The 20,006-nt window shown below is 36.6% G+C and overlaps 1 protein-coding gene across 1 annotated transcript; it reads left to right on the top strand.

Moving 5' to 3' along the window:
* The first annotated feature begins 215 nt into the window (after positions 1-215).
* Positions 216-19,636, top strand: XB5726496.S (provisional ortholog of transmembrane protein 182 S homeolog). The gene is made up of 5 exons (XM_018233064.2): positions 216-646; positions 1,434-1,545; positions 4,108-4,206; positions 11,647-11,784; positions 18,212-19,636. Exons 1-5 carry the CDS (start codon positions 503-505, stop codon positions 18,439-18,441), a joined length of 723 nt encoding a protein of 240 aa, XP_018088553.1. The 5' UTR covers positions 216-502; the 3' UTR covers positions 18,442-19,636.
* The last annotated feature ends 370 nt before the right edge of the window (positions 19,637-20,006 follow it).

The following is a 20,006-nucleotide window of genomic DNA, read 5'->3' as shown; positions in this document are numbered from 1 at the left end:
TCTTTTTATCTACCCTCTGTAGTTTTACAATTAATAAGGCATCGCACCTTTCCAAGCTCAAACTGAAAAGCAGGCTTTCTAAAACATTCAACATCTTTAGCAACGGCCATCATAGCCAGACCTACAAAGTAGATTTGCACCAACAGCATTTGTTAGATTTAATCCACGTGATTTATGGCTTCCCGTGTGCATCGATTGCCTCAGATATTTGAATAGATGTAGTCATCTGCATATATTCAACAGAGCAGGGCTGTACTCATGCCCATAATCCATAATGATCTGCATATGTTTACTTTGCATTTGCCTCACACGTAGTGGACGGTGATTTTTTTTTCGTACCACAACTGTTCAGAGGCAGAAGGTCAGCTGCTTTTAATAGATCCCTCCGAGAATCCTACACCAGCTATTAAAGTTGTGTCCTGAAATAGCACTCTTCCTTCCCTTTACCAAGCCCTGCCACTCTGTTTTTGTCTGTCTCTTTCTGAACAGAGTGTCCACCAAGATGAAAGTTGGAATCGCTGCTTTGGCTGCAGGTATTATTGGTGGGATTGGAGTCCTCTTATTCCTCATTGCATTTGGAACAGACTACTGGCTGTTGGCAACAGAAAACTGTACTGCTTCCAGTGAGCTCTCTCCTGCTGCCGAGGTAATCAAATGATCACAAGCACTGCCGGCGTTTGTGTAATGGAATTTGATCAAAATTAAGGCTGAACAATATGGTTTCCTCCAAGTGATTTCCATATCCCATGTACAGTAAATATCAGTTGACGTTTCTTCACATTTAACATAGACAGTCACAGTCAGTCTTTACATGTGGGGTTTCTGCCATTGCCTGCTGGTTGTCATTAGTTATAGATGTAAGCCAATGCTGAGGCATTTTGTTTTGTTGTCTAGCAATCTAATACAATTATGAGAAATAGTTTTATTTGAGAAAAAGTGAATGCAGTATAGGCATGGGATCAATTATCTGGAAATCCGTTATTCAGAAAGCTCTGAACTATGGCCATCTCCTATAGACTGCATTTTATTCAAGTAATCCAAATATTTTAAAATGATTTCCTTCTTCTCTGTAATAATAAAACTGTATCTTGTACTTGATCCAAAATAAGATGTAATTCATCCTTCTAGGAGGCAAAACCAGCTTATTAACTTTATATAATGCTTACATGATTTTCTAGTAGACATAAGGTATGATGCTCCAAATCACGGACAGATCCGTTATCCAGAAAGCCCCAGGTGCCGAGCATTCTGGTTAACAGATCCCTTACCAGTAGTATCAATTTATCAGCTAGTAAGTCACTTACAGTAAACTGTTTTGGTTATTGTACTGTAGATGACAGCCAGGATATACTGTAAAACCTGAAAGTGCCATGTTTTTTGATTGGTAGGATGTTGAAAGTAACAAATCTTCTGTTTTTTTTCTTTAACATTAGAATACAACTGATTCTCCAAAACCAACTTTGTTTTTTCACCATGAGGGCTTCTTTTGGAGGTGCTGGTTCAATGGGGATGAATATCAAGAGACAATTTGGAACTTCTGGTTTAGTGAGTATCGTTAACTGCTTGGTACATCTTTTGTCAACTGTAGCACATTAAACCTATTTAAAGTGTTCACTTTATTTTGCATATATTATGGGGCAGATTTATCAAGGGTCGAAAGTGAATTAGAGGGAATTTTCGAAGTAATAAAATTCGAAATTTAAAGTAATTTTTTGGATACTTCGACCATCGAATAGGATACTACGACTTCAAATTAACTTCGAATTCGATTTGAAGTAAAATAGTTTGAATATTCGACCATTCGATAATTGAAGTACTGTCTCTTTAAAAAAAACTTAGACTTCAATACTTTGCCAAATAAAACCTGCTAAAGTGCTATGTTAGTCGATGGGGACCTTCTACAGCATTTTTCTACGTTTCTTGAAGTCAAAGTAAAATCGTTCGATCGTACAATAAAATCGTTCGAATCATTTGATTCGAAGGATTTAATCGTTCGATGGAACGATTTGACTTCGACCGCAGAATACCCAAATTCAATGAAAAAAGTTCGAATTCGATATTCGAAGGATTTCAATTCGATGGTCGAATTTCGAAATATTTTTTACTTCGAAATTCGACCCTTGATAAATCTGCCCCTAAATATACATTTAGGTCAGTCAGAGTCAATTCTGTGTTTGCTGCCAATTCTAAACTTGAACCAGCCGAAATTCCAGTTTAAAGGACAATTTTTATGGTCCAGACAGGAGCAAATTTATGTTGCATTGTGTGCATTAATATAATTTTTACAGAAAATTATAGTATTTTACAGGTTTATCATAGTTGCAAACTAAAAATAAAATCACTCCATGAAAATATTTTAGTTTGAACAAGTCTGTTTGTCAGGCTATTTCTAATTTGCATTTTTCTCATTATCTGTGTGTTTTATAGTAGTTTTTAAAAAGTTCTGTGTTAATAATAGGATAACATGCTTATTAATATAAAAAAAATTGTGTGAATAAGACAATGATTCTGTAAATAACATTATAGTACACATTATACTAATTAGTTTTCACTTTTACCACCTTTATAAAATATATTCTGCATTTTATTTTCTATTATGCTGCATATTTATATGCATATTATGCTGCAAATGCATATTTATATTATATTTATATTAAATATATTCAATATCTTGTGTGTATCAGTTTCTAAGCTCAGTAAATGACAGCAGAACAGAGCATGTGCAGTGAATCCATAGAAAAAACTGGACATCGTTGGGGCATCGTTGGAGACACGGATCTTCACTGCTAAAGGACTGTAGTTGCCTAGGGCTGGTATAGAAGCCTAACATAATGTACAGCATGTCTGCCCTATGTCTTTAGTTTAGTTTAGTTCTCCTTTATGGGATGTTTAGACCCTTTGAATTGTTTGAACTTTCTAGTAGCAGTTTCTGGAGGGTAAAGGTATTTCATATGACAGTTAAATGATTCTTCATGACCTTTATGACTCATTTTAGATTCTGTTGTGATGAATATAGAGCATCTTGTAGGGATTCATGCATTGATTGTCATGTGCCTGGGGAATACTCATGCATTACACAGCAGCACCCCAATAAATGTGTATTGTTTCCTTTTGGAAATATGTGGTGTGAATGACAACCTCTGCCTATTAGTGATGGGTGAATTTGCGCCGTTTCGTTTCGCCAAAAAATTTCCCGTGAAATGGCAAAAAATTCACAAAACGCCGCCAGTGTCTCGTTTTTGATGCCGGCATCCGTTTTTCATGCTCGTTTTGCGAATTTATTCACCGGCGGCAAATCGCACAAATTTGCCGTGAATTTGCGCCTGGCAAATAAATTTGCCCATCACTACTGCCGATTGATATTCTGAATTGTCTGCTGCTCCTGAAGATATGCCGTGGAATAAAATAAGTGCCACCTGTAGTTTGTTTGGTGCAAGACCCACCTCTTTAGAACCTGACATGTGCAACTGAGAGTTTTACGCTTTCTAAAAACATCTAATCTGTTTCTTGTATGCTCCTGGTTTTGACTGAGCCAATCTTTGAGCAGTAATCAGTCTGACCCTTGTTATGTATCTTAACCAATACCTGTTTGCCTATGGAAAAGAGTACAGATTTGTCCAATACATTGCTTTGATCTATGCTTTGTTCTAGTTCTTCTCTTCTTTATCTCCATTTCCTCTAACCAGTTATCTTCTGTTAACCTATTCTGGATGTTGTATATTCCTTGGAGAACCCCAGGGAGTTGTGCTTCCATGACCAGCTAGCAGCTGATATTACAGAGCATATCCTAGACAAGTTGAGGAGTGTGCTAAATTCATTTTTCTGCGCGTGCTCTACATTTGCTTCTCAAAAATACAATATAAGTTAATTTAAAGGTGCTACAATTAATTTAACCAGACTGAAAATGATTCCCTATTTGAATTATGTTATAGATTTTAGAAAGTAAAGTATGGTGACACATTTTCCCTGAACAGGAAACAGGTTGGTTCAAGAGAAGATTATATAGGAGCATCTTTTATCTGATCTGTTATGCATTGCTCATGCCTTTATGCTACAGAAGTTGCAGGCAGTTACTTACTATTTTTATTTTTTTTAATTATTCTTTAGCTAGCCAAGCTCACCCCAAGCACTGCATCCATGGATATCTTTTTCCTATGCCCATCGCTCTAGGACCTGCCCCTCATCCATCTTATGATCCCACTGCAGGTATGGCACATTCACTTTGTAATACTCTCTGCACTTAACCAACCCTGTTGTTTTATGCCTATTTTTACATGATGGGATTAAACATATTGCCATGTGCTGCAATTATGCATTTACTTTGGTTCTGTATGACCATATTCTTTAATAAATATTATATAGGGGAATGTAATATTGGTTGGTAACACAAAATGCTAAATTAAAATTCGCAATGCAATAAAAGCCTAATGAAGAATGTTACATTGCAGCATGCACATTTTTATTTGCAAATATGCTCTCTCTGCGAATTATTGCATTTCCCCCATAGAGACAAAAACAGGTGTGCAAATACCTTTGCAAACAAAGCAATACAGTATAATATAGTATTTGGTATAATTTCATAGTACTAATCCTTAAGAACCATCACTTGCATTGTTCTGTTTGCACACATGCCCACAGACATATACACTGATACACACATCATTAAACATTGTCCCAGGTGCTGTCGCCTATACTTTCCTATTCTTATTTCCTAGTTTTTCTTAGACTACTTGATAGTAGCATTCCATTGCTAGAATAAGTCTCTTTGACATTGCTATAAAGTCTTCCTTTTAGCTCATTAAATCCAGAACTAAAGAAGGAGCTTGTTGGAATTCCCCTTAGGTAGTGGGAATACAGGGCTAAGTATTCCATTCCAGAATTTAGTTCCTAGGGTCCCAGTGTACTTTCCTCTTCAATTCCATGTATTTATTAAAAGCCCCATACATGCATATTTTGTTTATTGTGATAAAAAAGCAAACTTGCTCCATGTTTTCATTTCTGTGGAACAAATTCCATGTGTCTTTAAGGAAGAATCATCTCAGTCTCCCAAACATGGCTTGTGTACATAAGTCTCATATTTGCATATAAGTCTTTCACACTATAAAACACCAGTAAACTGACCATAATTACATTATTATTGATTTTTATTTCTTAAAAAAAACAGCTCTATCCTTAGCTCACTGTGACATGCCGTGAACAAAGGAGAGTGTCAATGCTCCTGACCAGTCCACATAACTACAAGGCTGACAGGCAGTAGAAAAAAGAATTATGTACTTCTTATTTTTTAACTTGGGGTTCCTATGTCCCTCAGAAGCCTACCGTTTTTTTCTGTTTTGTTTTTGTAAATTAGTATTCATTACATTTACAGTCAGGCAAGGTTTAGTTAGCTCATCAAATATTACCATTGTTCCTTTATTCGCTATTTAGAGAATGGTAGTGGCCGAAACAGCCAAAAACACATTATATTCAAATCAGGTTTCTAAGTATACAGTTTACATTTTGCCAGGGTGAAAAGCAAACTACACTGAGCAGTATGGTTGAGAGTGGGTCTAGTGTGTAACATTTAATAAGGGAGATTGGCATCATAATATTTAATGACTGGGTGCAGGTATAAGATAAAAAAATGGTGAGTATGCCACTAATAGACCAGTACACACTAGAGACCATTTATGAAGTGTATGACAAGGTGCTAAGTGCAAATAATAGGCACAAATCAGGTTTTTTGCACTTTTGCAAATGGTGCAGATCTTTATGCTCCAGAATGGATGTGCCCCATGAATACAGCATTTCCTGAATTTTGATGCACTGTATTCATGGGCAAGCTGGGCAAGGGGATGCACATAGGTGTCTCCTTTCCTGAACCTTTCCAGCCCACTTAGTTGTGCCACATTCAGTGTGTCAGAATAGCCCTGTTTTTACTGTCTGCCATAGATGATGATGTCTGTTACAATGCGCATAAGTATATGTAATAGGTAATTCTAAGGGCTCATTTACAGATGTGCAAAGTGCAATTTTCATATGCAAATGGATATTCTTTTGGTACTTTTTTTTACTCCGAATGCCAAGATAATAAGTGGGTCCAGTAAAATATCTTTTAACACAGCTTGAAAGATACACACCAATACAGACACAATTTAGCCTTGATTTTGCCTTTAGGCTTGCATCTTTTTGTAAACTTTTTTGTAGTAGGTATAGGGTCACTTTATGGGCATATTTATCAAGGGTCGAATTTCAAAACTTTTTTTTATTAAAGTTCTTTTTTTCCGAATAGGTCCGTTTTCGATCTTATAGGTCCGTATTCAGCCGAATGGGTCGTATTCGATTCCCAAATATACACGTTGATTATTCAAAGTCCACCAATTGACTCCAAATAGGTTCTAGGAGGTCCTCCAGAGGCTAAAACAGCAATTCGGCAGGTTTTAGATGGCGAATGGTCAAAGTCGAATTTTTAAAGAGACAGTACATGATAAATTTCGATATTCAATTTTTTTTCAAATTCAAATCAAATTTGGACTAGTCCCTAGTCGAAGTACACAAAAAAGCACAAAATTCTAATTTATTTCATTCGAAAATTCACCTCGATCTTTAATAAATCTGCCCCTTGGTGTCGGTATGCATGGTTTCACTTACATCTATGCACACCCATCATAAAAGCAGGCCAAGCAGGAACACTGACGCTCGTTGTAAGTTAGGACCACGTGTGAATGCTAGTACCTTTGGGAAAGGGAAAGTTGTGCTCACCACTAGTTTTTAAAATCATTAGGCGGGGGTGCAATGAGGGTGTGACCACAAAATACATATAGACAAATACAAGATTCCTCTGCACTCAACCCATTATCAATATATTTAAGACAGAGACATTTTGTGCATACTGCTACTGAAAAATGCCTTACCCTTTAAACAAAACAGGGATTGTTTGTCCATATATTGCAATATATTTAAGCTGGCCAACTACGTCAAAGTCATCCCATATCTGGCCAGTCCTATGCTCAATTTTCATCTGATTCATTAAGAATTCTATGGTTTAATTACACATTTTATAAAAGGGACGAATACGTTTTACCTGCAACTTACTAGCTGCTTTCAAAGTAAAACTCCCAAACTTGGCTGCCCTTTTATTAGACACCAGTGGGATCACCTGACTATAGTTGGAGAGGGTGGGAGCTACAACATGGAGCTGGTCACTGCTCTTGTAGTTGGCCAGCTTAAATATATTGCAATGTATGGACAAACAATCCCTGTTTTGTTTAAAGGGTAAGGCATTTTTCAGTAGCAGTATGCACAAAATGTCTCTGTCTTAAATATATTGATAATGGGTTGAGTGCAGAGGAATCTTGTATATATATATATATATATATATATATATATATATATATATATATATATATATATACGTTACATATTTAGAGAAACTTTCTCTCTCTCTCTCTCTCTTTCTATATATATATATATATATATATATATATTTATTTATATATATATATATATTTATATATATATATATATATATATATATATTTATTTATATATATATATATATATATATATATATATATATATATATATATATATATATATATATATATATATATATATATAAAAAGCTGGTTATTTTTTTTGTTGCTGCCCCTTGAGCATAGGTTAATCTTTCAGTAAAATGCCTGTCCAGATTTATTAACCCCTTTCGTTTGAGGCATCCATGCCACAGATCTCACTTGCTTTTGTTGCATTTTGAAATAACTGTTCACTAGGGATAAAGGACTATTCTTATTCAGTGCTCACATAGAAAACATGTACCATCTGCCTCCATACATCAATCTTTGGTATGTGACAGATCTCTCTCTCTGTCAGGACTTCTTCCAAAACTGACAACACAGAGCTTTTATTCAAAGGCTTCTTTTTCTTTCTTGAAGAAACATATAATCTTTATGGGTAACAAAATAATGATAAAAGGCTTTGCTGTTTGACACATAATTAAATACAATTACACAAATCTTCAACGTTTTGGTATTTTATCAAGTACAGGACGACGTTACTTCTGTTTTGCATTAGTCATAAGTTGTTCTTATCTCCAGAACATGCACAAAAGCCTCTCATAGATTTAAACCTGATAGAGCATTGTCACCATTCTGACATTATATTAATGAGAATATTGCACCAGTTATCAAAGAGCTAAAAGAAATTCCTCTCCAGCCCGCCTTGTTGTGCAAAGATACCATGAAGATGACATAAACAGAAGATACTTGCTGAAGGACTATTTGATTTACTTTGTGTAACTGCCATGCATGGAAATATTTAAGCAAGAAAAGGATCCTCCGTAGATGTGGAATAATAAGTAACACTGTTTGCTGATTTTAGCGTAAGTGAAGGAATGAATACATGATTTTATCAAGGAAAGATCCAAAACCAACCTTCCATTTTCCATTTGGTGCCATGTTTAACAGACTTTTTGTATAGCCCTTTATTTGGCATATTGACCACATTTGCATATTTGTCTTTACCTACACACAAAATTGCTTTGCCCATTTGTAAATCTCAGCCTCATCTGTGTATCCCTTTTGATAATGACGCCATCTGCTCCTATTCCTTCTGTGGCTCCATTCTGACCTTGGGTTAACCCTATTTGCTACACAGACTGGACCTTTTATTTACCCAGTGGGAATATCGAGATGTGTATTGCCAGCTTGTTTTATAATTGAACTCTTAAGTGTCTAAACAAACACTGAGGAGTTTTTATTAATGGACCCAAGCCAACAAATATATTTAGCTTAAACTTCTAACATTGGACCGTTATGAGAAGTACTAAGTGAGTTGTGGTTAGATGAAGAAATAAGCCTCAAGATGCTTTAAATGGCATAAAAAAATAATACTGTAATTAAACTGCAGGTAGGAAAGGATTTAACTATTTTTGCTTCCAGGCCACATCTGTTTTGGTGACCTTTATCAGCCAGTGAATGAAGACCTTGAGAAGACCTGCTTCATCAATATGGGCCGTATTGATATTGCCAGATATTTATATAGAATATAAAAATGCCATCGGGTGGGGGCCACATAAGCCTGTTGACACAGTTCTCTCAGGTTTCTGTAGGTCTTAATTATGATCTGATCCCAGAAATAATTTGTTTTCAATAGTGATGAGCAAATCTGTCCTGTTTTGAAAAATTTGCGAAACTACCAAAAATTCTATACGTGTCAATCTTTTTTACACATGCGCCATTTTTTTCTCACTTCAAATACATTGCAGTCAATAGGCGTTTTTCTTGTGGCGTCTTTTTTGTCTTGGTGACTTTTTTGTCTTGGTGACTTTTTTGTCTCAGGAACATTTTTTTGTCCAAATGCATTAAAGTCAATGGGCAGTTTTTCTTATTGCGACTTTTTTTGTCTTAGCAACAATATTGTCTTGGTGACTTTTTTGTGACAATTTTGCTGCAGACTTTTTGCTGGAGTTTCGCAATGCAAAGTGTGGAATTTTGTAGCCAATCCATGTCTGGCAAAAGAATTTGCTTAGCAACAGCTTTTTCTTGCCACACACCCTTACTTATCACTGCAGGGTGCATTTGTATCCCAAACCACTTCCAAGCCAATTATGTCAACCAGTTGCACTTGAGGGGGCTGATCCTTAAAAGCTTGTGCTTCAAAATGTCTGCAATAAAATGAGATAAAGGCTTTGCCAGAAAAAGTTGTTGTGCTTCTTCCCTACAAAGTCTGAAAAAAATTTGCTCAACGCAAGTTTTCAGTCACCATCCATGTACATGAAAACATTGTATTGCAAACTGATAAAATTATTAGCCCATAATGTAAATTTTTGTGGCTAGCATGCAATAATGGTGTTATCAAAATCCAAATTTTAAAGAAAAGCCAAGGTTTATTAAAAGAGTAGAAAAACACAGTATAAGATGTTCAGTGTTGTGGTCAAATGGGGATTTACCTCAAATATATTAATAAAACTATGTCAACTAATATAATGTGTTTCAGGTCTAGGCCAGTCCCAAGGGCCAAAAAATTTCTGGAATACAGCCCCCAGTCCAATAGGGCCCAATTATCAGTTACACAAAAATTATACTCTATGCCTATGATTAAGTACCAGTGGGTATGAAACGCGTAAGGCGGAGGATCAATGGGTCAGTATGCCTATTCTTTTAAATTTTCTACTCAACAAATATTGATTTTTTATACTGAACTTAAAATTTTTGGAGTATAATTTTTGTGTAACTCAGTTTATCTTATTTATTTATTTAAAGTCTTTCTTAAGGCCTGGGATAGAGACAAAATTGGCACTTATGGGTAAAATTGTTGCAAGTTTGAAAAAACCTTTATCAGTTGACAAGTTTCTGATGAATTGATAAAAACTTGTATTCCATATTCTTGCTATGCACAAATTCAAATTCACCATGTGAAAAAACTTGAAAAAAACAAAACAGTTTTTGATAAAAGACAGAATTAAAAAAAGCAAACAGGAGGGTATTTTATAGAACATACTTAATAGTGTTAACTGCTCTTGAGATTGGACTGATCATCAACTTGGGATCAACTGATACTACTGATACTACATAGAATATAGCAAGGACATTAACTAACATGCTGTTGGCTCTTGTCGGTTGAAATGTAATTGTATCACAAAAATGTTATATTTGTTCTCGAAAAATAATGCAGATTGGCCAAAGAATTTGTTACTGCTTATACAGTGTACATCATCGATTTTTTTTATTTTTTACTTGCAGGGGGCCCCTGATCACCAATGGCTTTTTTTTAACTCATGGGGGGGACCCATGCTATCAATTTTTTTTTTACTTGTAAGGGGAGCACTGCCACCAATGTTTTTTTAAAAAAAAACATTTATGGGGGGCCCTGGAGCCAATGTTTTTTTTTAACTTATAGGGGGGGCCCTGATCACCAATTATTTTTTTTAACGTGTAGGGGGGCCCTGACCACCAATTTTTAAAAAAAGTTGGGGTCAGTGTGTTTTTGTGTATTTTTACAAGCCTACATGGTTTTCAGAAAATAGGTGGGAGATATAAGACCAATTAGTGGTGCAAACACATCCACTGTACCTTTAAAATAATAAAAAGAAAGCAATGAAAAACAGATCCTTTATATAAAAATCCAACAACACAGTGCTTAACCATTCAAGAACCTGTAATGGGAATATGAAAAAGCATAATGATGTAATGACAGTGTCTCTTAATGCAGAAAACCAAACACAACGCTTAGGGTCAGTCCACACGAGCAGATTCGGGAGATTAGTCGCCCCATCGACAAATCACCTCTTCTTCGGGGCGACAATCCCCAAACTGCCTTCCCCCTGCCCTCGCGTTTCCTCATGAGGCAACTTCGGAAAACGAAGCGCTGCGTGTGCATTACTGCAGGCGTTTTTCATTTTAGCTGGCGGAGCGCAGGGGGAAGGCAGTTTAGGGAGATTGTCGCCCCGAAGAAGAGGCGATTTTGCTCGTGTGGACTGACCCTAAATGCCTGAATTAAAAGCAAATAGAATTCTAAAGATATGTAAAATAAGATATGAGAGTTTTAAGTGTTTGACAGCAAATGCCTAGCTTGAAGAAAACACATCTCAAGTAAACATCAACCTGCACAAGAACAGATTTGCACTGCTCAAACAATTCTTCAGTATATTTCTATTTTAATTGCCAGTGTACAGAGGATTCTGGACTGCGTTCATCATCCTAGCTGTTGCTGCCAGTCTTGTGGGAGGATTGCTGTTGGTGTGTGCTGTTCCCTTTGTGGCGGCTCGACTCTATAAAGTAGGAGGCGGGTTCCTGATCACTTCTGGTAAGATGCCAAGACTCAGTAATTAGATACACGAATGCTCTGAATGCCAGTTCTTGTGTTAGTATCTGAAGGGGAAGAGCTTTGCAAGAGCAAATCTGATTTATGAAAATCACTTCTGCATACTATGCAAAGTGTTATTTTTGTATATGTTGTCTGTTTATTCATATCTCATTTACGCTTGTTTTACCATCAAGCTTTATTTAATAAAGAACTTGTTTCCCCTCAAATATCATAATAAAACTTTTTAAAAACCAACCACTAACTGAATATTTTGTTAAATAAATGACTGTCCATCCCAACCAGATACATTGAGGATTTTTTTTACAACAATAATAACAAAAACACACTGGAAATTGTTATTTAGACTTTGTAGAACCTGTAGTGTGAATAGGAATTACTATTGTGCAGAGGCTGTAGACTCTATTTTCCCGGGCTGCCTTTTTTATCTAACATATATCAAATGGTAGGGGAGTCTATAAATTATGTAATGGTGAGTTATAGGGACTTGCCCCAGGGCATCAATAATTAAACATATAAAGTATATGTCCCATGATTCAATATTACAAATACAAAAGTTTACTCAATATCACATTAAAAAGGTACATACTGACTCCATATGGCCCACCTCATGCCATCCGGTACTTAGTCATAGGTGTCTTGACCTTTTTAATGTGATATTGAATAAACTTTTGATTTTAACTAATACTGAGTCATAGAACATATACTTTATATCTATCTATCTATCTATCTATCTATCTATCTATCTATCTATCTATCTATCTATCTATCTATCTATATAAATAAATATATATATATATATATATATATATATATAAAGTATATATATATATATGTTTAATTGAGTTTTTATCTATGCATGTTTACAGGCAAAAAGCAACATGTCAAGATCAAAATGTGCCAACAGGATGTAGCTTACGGCGTGGGCAGCCATGTTAAGGCACAGGCATGTGCACAATGAGAGAGTGCCCCAGCTCGATTGTCAGTGCATCCCCTGACCCTATGTCATACACATGCAAGCTCTCTTTGCCTGCACCTCTGATGGGAGACATTTTAGGTGATAGGTGCCCTTTAAGACAGTAGTCACTGGTGTGCATTTATAAACACTGGGCAAATTTGCACCTGGGCAGTAACTGATCCTGTCCAAGAGCAACTTTGCTCAGTGTTTATAATTGAGCCCCAAAGTGTTTGCTCACCACATGAAACTCATGTGGAAAAGTGGTAGATTGCTCCTTTAAACACAGCTGGTCAAAATAAAATCAGGAACAGTATTTGCTTATTGATTCTTAAAGGAATTGTTCAGTGTAAAAATAAAACCTGGGTAAATAGATAGGCTGTGCAAAATAAAAAATGTTTCTAATATAGTTGGTTAGCCAACAATGTAATGTATAAAGGCTGGAGTGAATGGATGTCTAACATAATAGCCAGGCCCGGATTTGTGGAAAGGCCACCAAGGCCCGGGCCTAGGGTGGCAGGATTTTAGGGGGGCGGCATGCTGCCCAACCACACCCACATTTGTTCAAAAACAATGGGGATGCGCTGGAGATACAATCATTTTATAAATTTTCTGTGCGCCAATCCCCATTGCTCCTGTCCCCCTAGAGGGGACAGGGGTGACAACGGGTAGTGGGCCTAGGGCGCCCACTATGTAAATCCGGCCTTGATAATAGCCAGAACACTACTTTCTGCTTTTCAGCTCTCTTGGTTTCCACTGACTGGTTACCCTGGTTACCAGGCAGTAACCAATCAGAGACTTGAAGGGGGCCACATGGGCCATATCTGTTGCTTTTGAATCTGAGCTGAATGCTGAGGGTCAATTGCAAACTCACTGAACAGAAATGTACCATGTGGCTCCCCTTCAAGTCGTTGACTAACTCAGAGTTATAGAGCTGAAAAGCAGGAAGTTGGATTCTGGCTATTATGTTACACATCCAGTCACTCCAGCATTTATACATTACATTTTTGGCTAACTAACTATAAAACATTTTTTATTTTACACAATCTATTTACCCAGTTTTTATTTTACACTGAACTGTTCCTTTAAGGTTCTTTATTACCTGCAATAAGCACAATTGTTAGAGACATTTATTTTTTGTGTAAGAGACATTGGGGGTCATTTATCAACACTGGGCAAATTTGTCCATGGGTAGTTACCTACTGTATAGCAACCTATCAGTGATTAGCTTTTTAAAGAATGCATCAATTTGATTGGTTGCCATGGATGACTGCCCATAGGCAAATTTGCCCAGTGTTGATACATGGGGCCAAAAGGATCTAATTTGGAACACTATTTTAATTGCATAGGTTAGAAGGCAAACGACTTGCTTAAATGCCGGATTTAGATCAATACAGTAAGCAGTGCTCATACCTCCAAAGGTGACCCAACTTACAACAGTGCTCACTGCTAAAAGAAATCCAGTGCATGCCCAGCAGCAGCGTTTCAGAGGGGTCTTAGATTTCCTTCATACATATATTAACATTTCCTTTTAATTTGCAAATTGTAAAATACTGCTTAAAGGCAAATATACCTCTTGTGATGCTTTACTCAGCTATAAGGTCTTTCTAGCTAGCTCGACTCCATGCAAAATTACAGAGTTTTTTACAAACAGAGCATTACAAAATGAGGCAATGATTAATTTTATGGCTGGCAAACTGATAACCAAATTTGTACCCAGTGCATGGCAATGTACAAAGTAATCTTCCCTCAGTTTATATTCTGTTTGATCTGCTCAACATAGAAAGGCCAGTTCATTTGTGCAGCAGATAAACAGGAAAAACCCCAGAGGAGCCTGGAACATGTTCTTAAAGTAAAATCTTGGCAGTGTAGTCATTAACCCTTTCTCCGCTGAAATCAAATGCTGAGAATCTTAACGTCTTAAATGGCCCTGAACACAGAAGGACATTATTTCATTTGGCAGTGTCCTGCTGGCTTTAGGCCAAGCTTGATCACTTGCTAATTTTCCGCTGAGCAGACAATGCATTTATTAAAAGAAGATGGATGTACATGTGCAGCCCTTCTAGTTAAAAGATAATAGTGTGATGCCATCATATTTGAAAGAATTTAGACGTACCTACATCTGCATCCATTATTTTGAACTGTAAAATTGACTGCAATAAAACAGACCCAGCCAGAATGCTTGCAATCTGGGGTTTTCTGGATAAGGGATATATCCTTAATTAGGATCATTAGGAAGAAACTTCTAAACACAAAATAAACCCAGTCAGATTGTTTTGCCAGCAGAATGGATTTCTTTTATTTTAATTAGGGTAAAGTACGAAATACTTTTTTAATGGAGAAAATGGAAATTGTTAGAAAAAAATGATTTTCTTAATATGAAAGTCCATTTCATAGCTTTTTGCTTCAGGCTAATAAATCCCATACCTGTTCTATGAATTTGACCTATTTTTCAAAAAGCAGACTGGCTGAGTTTCTATTTACTGAAGTATAGTTATACCATTAGGATATATCCTGTATGTTGAAGCAGAATTGTACTTAGCAGAGGAAAACCTATTTTAGCATACATTTATGGTATTTCAACCTAGTGTAAACCAGCCTTGGTTAAAATGACATGTGCTCTATGGAGGTGAAATCTTGTGGATCAAAATTGCCATCCCTGAAGGAATGTTTCCTGAGGTGAACTGCCATCTTAGCCTCATTACTCTATATGAAAAATGCCTCTTTAGCTGCCCACGACCCAAACTATATCATACCATAGCATAGTAACTTTGAATACTGAAGGAAAATCTTAATTTTCCCTTTAACAACTTTAGCAAAGACTACAGACCTTTCATCTTACAGCCATAGTGATTAGAACATATCTAGTTTTATTATTTCAATTATTGCACAGAAACCATCAGAAGATACATTTTATAGCATGCAGCTAGGGACTGCATACTAGAAGAGTTATCCATTCCAGCCATTCCAGGACTAGTTCGTTTTTGTACCATGATATGCTTAAAAAGACCTTTATATAACTATACTATTTATTCTTAATTTAGAATCCCAAGCATTCTGCAACATTTGTGCAAGAATAAACAGGACACTAATTACCCTCTTTTTGAACTTTGAATTTTATAAGTCAACAATGGATGTGTGTTAAAGGAGAATGAACCCCCTAATAATAAAAACCCCTACCCACTACCTTACATCTTCCCCCCTTCCTGCTCCCCCTCTCACACAGATGATTACCCCTGAAAGTGTCCGTAATTCATTACTCAAGTATCAGTGCAGAGCAAGCAAAGCGGATTTCATGGGGGACATCTTCCGGCTCTTTCTTTGAGTCCTCTTTCTTCCCTTTGACAATTTCCGGCATTTTTGGGGCATGAGCAGTTGCTATGAATCAGAAGACTGCTTCAACTTCCCAAAAAATACAGAAGAGCCGGAAGATGGTGCCCATGAGTTCTGAGAACCCAATAGGATTGTTTTGCTTCCAACAACGATTAATTACTGTATATCTTATCTGAGTTCAAGTACAAGGTACCCTTTTATAAATACAAAGAAAAGGGAAATTATTTTAATTACTTGATTATAACTGAGTCTAAGGGGCAAATTCACTAACATTCGTAGTTTCGCCAGGCGTAGTTTCGCCAGCGCTCCGCAAATTCACAAAAATCCGAAGTTGCGCTCAGGGGTAGCGTAAGGCTGCGAAGTTGCGCTAGCGTTGATTCGCTATGTAAAGCGAAGTTACGCTAGCGAAGGCTAATTTGCATATGGCGCCAAATTCAAATTTCAATGGAGGAATACGTATCAGCACTACAAATGCCTAGAAAACCTTCAAATCATCAAATAAAAATTTTATTTTGCCCTACACATGTGCCCACTGTCTAGGTAAGTTGCCATGAGTCAGGAAATGTAGGGGGAAGGAGGGGAGCCCCAAAAATTTTTTCGATCTTTTTCAGCCTATCACCCATAATATAGAAAACACGCCAGCGTTTTTTGGGACTTAGAAAAAATTTTGACTTTACTTGAAACAATCCCTATCTACTCTATTGCGCTTCGCCAGGTCTGAGGTGGCGAAGGAAGTCTAGCGTAAAAGGTAGCGTTCAATACACTGCGCAAGTTAGTGAATTTGCGTAGTTACGTCGCTAGCGAAAATTCGCCAGGCGTAAGGGTGCGAAGTAACACTAGCGAAACTACGCCAGCGTTCGTTAGTGAATTTGCGCAGTAACGAAAATGCCAAACGCTAGCGAATTAACGCTAGCGAATTAACGCTAGCGTTCGGCGCTTAGTGAATTTGCCCCTATGGGAGATGGACTTCCTGTAATTCAGAGCTTTCTGGATAATGGGTTTCAGAAAAATTCCCATACCTGTATATAGTTGGTACTGACATGTGGGGGCAGATTTATCAAGGGTCGAAGTGAATTTGAGGGAATTGAAAAGATTTGAAATTCGAAGTAATTTTTTTGGATACTTCGACCATCGAATAGGATACTACGACTTTGACTTCGAATTAGATTTAAGTAGAATAGTTTGAATATTTGACTATTCGATAATCGAAGTACTGTCTCCTTAAAAAGACTTCGACTTCAATACTTCACCAAATTAAACCTGCCGAAGTGCTATGTTAGCCTATGGGGACCTTCTAGATCAATTTTCTACGTTTTTGGAAGTCAAAGTAAAATCGTTAGATCGATCGCTGAAATCCTTCGAATCGTTCAATTCGAAGGATTTAATCATTGGATCAAACGATTTTACTTCGACCGCAGGATACCCAAATTCGATGAAAAAAACGTCGACTTCGATATTCGAAGTCGTAGTATTTTAATTAGATGGTTGAATTTCGAAGTATTTTTATCTGGTGGACAAACGCCATCGATTCTCAGTTTTTGGTTTTCTCCTTGATGTTTGCCAGACAGTACAAAACAAAAAAAGATCAAACGGAGCTGCACAGAAATGGTTAATCACGTCCATCCGGAATTCCCTGTGGAGAATAGCAATACCTTGCTCAGAGTTTACGTTTTGACATGTGTGCATGTAAGCAACGACACCATTCAGAATTACAGAGCACAGTGGAGCTGAAATAAACTAATTCCCACATTCCATTTAGTCATCCGATATGATGAAACAAAAACAAGAATGATGTATGAGATGTGCCCCAAAAGTCCCTCGCTACATCTTCAGCTTTAGCCTTATAAACAATAGGCTGCTATCTTTTTCTCCCTCTTTATACATTTTCCCTCACTACATCTTCAGCTTTAGCCTTATAAACAACAGGCTGCTATCTTCTTCTCCCTCTTTATACATTTTCCATCATCTAGATGGGCACTCTGGTCCTGCTGACAGATAAATGTTATTTCATGTTACAGTTTATGTTGTACCCAATTTTGTGTAAAATGTTTGACAGTAGCTTTCTGTTGCATGTGCAGTATATGAATCTGTAAACTAATCCACAGATAATTGTGTTTGCAGGGGTATTACTTGCATTGCTGATTGTGCTCTTCGTCATGTGGAAGGAGTTTGCTGCCGACCTTCAGAGGTACATTCTTCTTGAAAGGAGCCAGGCCTGTTTGCCCGAAACTCATACTCATGTCTATTATGGATGGTCCTTTATGTTTGCTGCTGCTGGTACACCACTTGTCCTCCTATCTGGTCTGCTGTTCCTTTGTATTGGAAGAAGCCTTTGCGTAGAAGAGAAATAAATGATAAAGAACTGGCATCATATAAAAAACTATTCCTCATTGTAGATGTGGGCACAAAACAATCCAGAGAAAGAACTTTTTATGTTCATATTCTTAAGCAACCTGCTGCGAAGCTTATAATTACAATATTAAGAAAAATCCTGCTATCAAAGAACAATATAGCATAGGTAAATAAACATTCAATAATATGGTTTAAAAAGGGTAGAGGTGTATGCTCTTTTTTCAGTATTTATTCTGCATAAATGTTTAGTTGTATGTGTCCATCCAGGCTTACCTTTCCTCTAGTGAAACAACATTAGAAAGGATGAGAATGAGATTTCTCTCATTCATATTTTTTGAACTTAAGACCATTCAGGTTATGCTAAACTTAAAAAGACAGAATCTCTGGCTCTGGAAGGATTGAGCTTCCACAAATGCTATGATGTTTTTGCAAAAATATTTTTAAGGGCTTCTAAGAAGAGCAGAGAGGTCATTTAAATAATGCCTAGGGTAGACATTTCTGTACTGTGCCATCAGGTTGCTAATGTACTTACTGTATTGATGCGCCTCTAGAAAATAAGGTACAGTTTTATACTTTTATTGGGCCAGATAACAAACAAACGAGAAAACTTTATTTTATGGGTTATCTCTTGAAAACTAATGGGCGAGATTGAATTTGAGAAGAAAAAAAATACCATAGTGGTTTAATTTATCCATATGTCATCATGGGCTAACACAACACATTATGTAGGGGAAATAATATAATATTCCTTCCCTGTGGGATTGCTGATAATGGTCTTATCCATGGTTACTGGTCGGGTTTAAATTATGGTCTTGACAGTGAAGCCAAATTTAGGAAGCTGAGGAATTTTACATTTCGTAACTTATACAACAACTGATCCTCCTAAGTGCACAAATGATACAACATATAACACTTTTTGTTCCAATGAGTACTTTCAATTGATAGTTTTGAGTGGACTGTGTATATCTCAACTTTTCTAAGTAGTAGAACATTTTCCACATTAAAAGGATGCAGGGGGATGAGCTCAATTATAAGGACTTACTGTATTTTGTTTTAGTAAACTCACAGACCCATGCATACTCACAGCATTGCAGTAAATAAACTACACAAAAATTTGGAGATGGGCTTCTCAGTTAAAGTATACATGCCATTCAGACTGTATTTTTGCATAAATAAAGTTGAAATCTTGAGTAAGGACAAGTCATCTGTTTTTCAAGCTTCAAAAAGAAACCAAAAATAAAAATTCATTTAAATGAATATACAGTATATTAATATATGGTGCATGCTTAAAATATACATTTAAGAGAAACAATTCTCATTATTAGTGATGGGTCAATAAATTCGACAGGCACAAATTTGCGGCGAATTCTCGCGTTTCGCCACCGGCTAATAAATTTGCGAATCTCTCTTGAAAATTTGCCAGTTAAAATTTGCCTGCGGCAATATCCAATTCTCACAATTTTTCTGGAAAAACGTTCGAAGTGCTCAATTACATTACTAGTTACATGGACCCTAGCAACCAGACCGTTAACATTGCAAACTGGAGAGCTGTTGAATAAAAAGC

Source organism: Xenopus laevis, chromosome 8S (genome assembly GCF_017654675.1).
Source record: "Xenopus laevis strain J_2021 chromosome 8S, Xenopus_laevis_v10.1, whole genome shotgun sequence".
Classification (NCBI taxonomy): domain Eukaryota; kingdom Metazoa; phylum Chordata; class Amphibia; order Anura; family Pipidae; genus Xenopus; species Xenopus laevis.
Note: the sequence above shows the minus strand (reverse complement) of the source record. Positions and strands in the feature narration are given on the sequence as shown.

Coding starts and splice junctions, on each gene's coding strand:
- XB5726496.S (XM_018233064.2), top strand. CDS start 503: ATGAAAGTTGGAATCGCTGCTTTGGCTGCAGGTATTATTGGTGGGATT. Junction 4,207..11,646: donor ATCTTATGATCCCACTGCAG/GTATGGCACATT, acceptor TTTAATTGCCAG/TGTACAGAGGATTCTGGACT. Junction 11,785..18,211: donor CGGGTTCCTGATCACTTCTG/GTAAGATGCCAA, acceptor TTGTGTTTGCAG/GGGTATTACTTGCATTGCTG.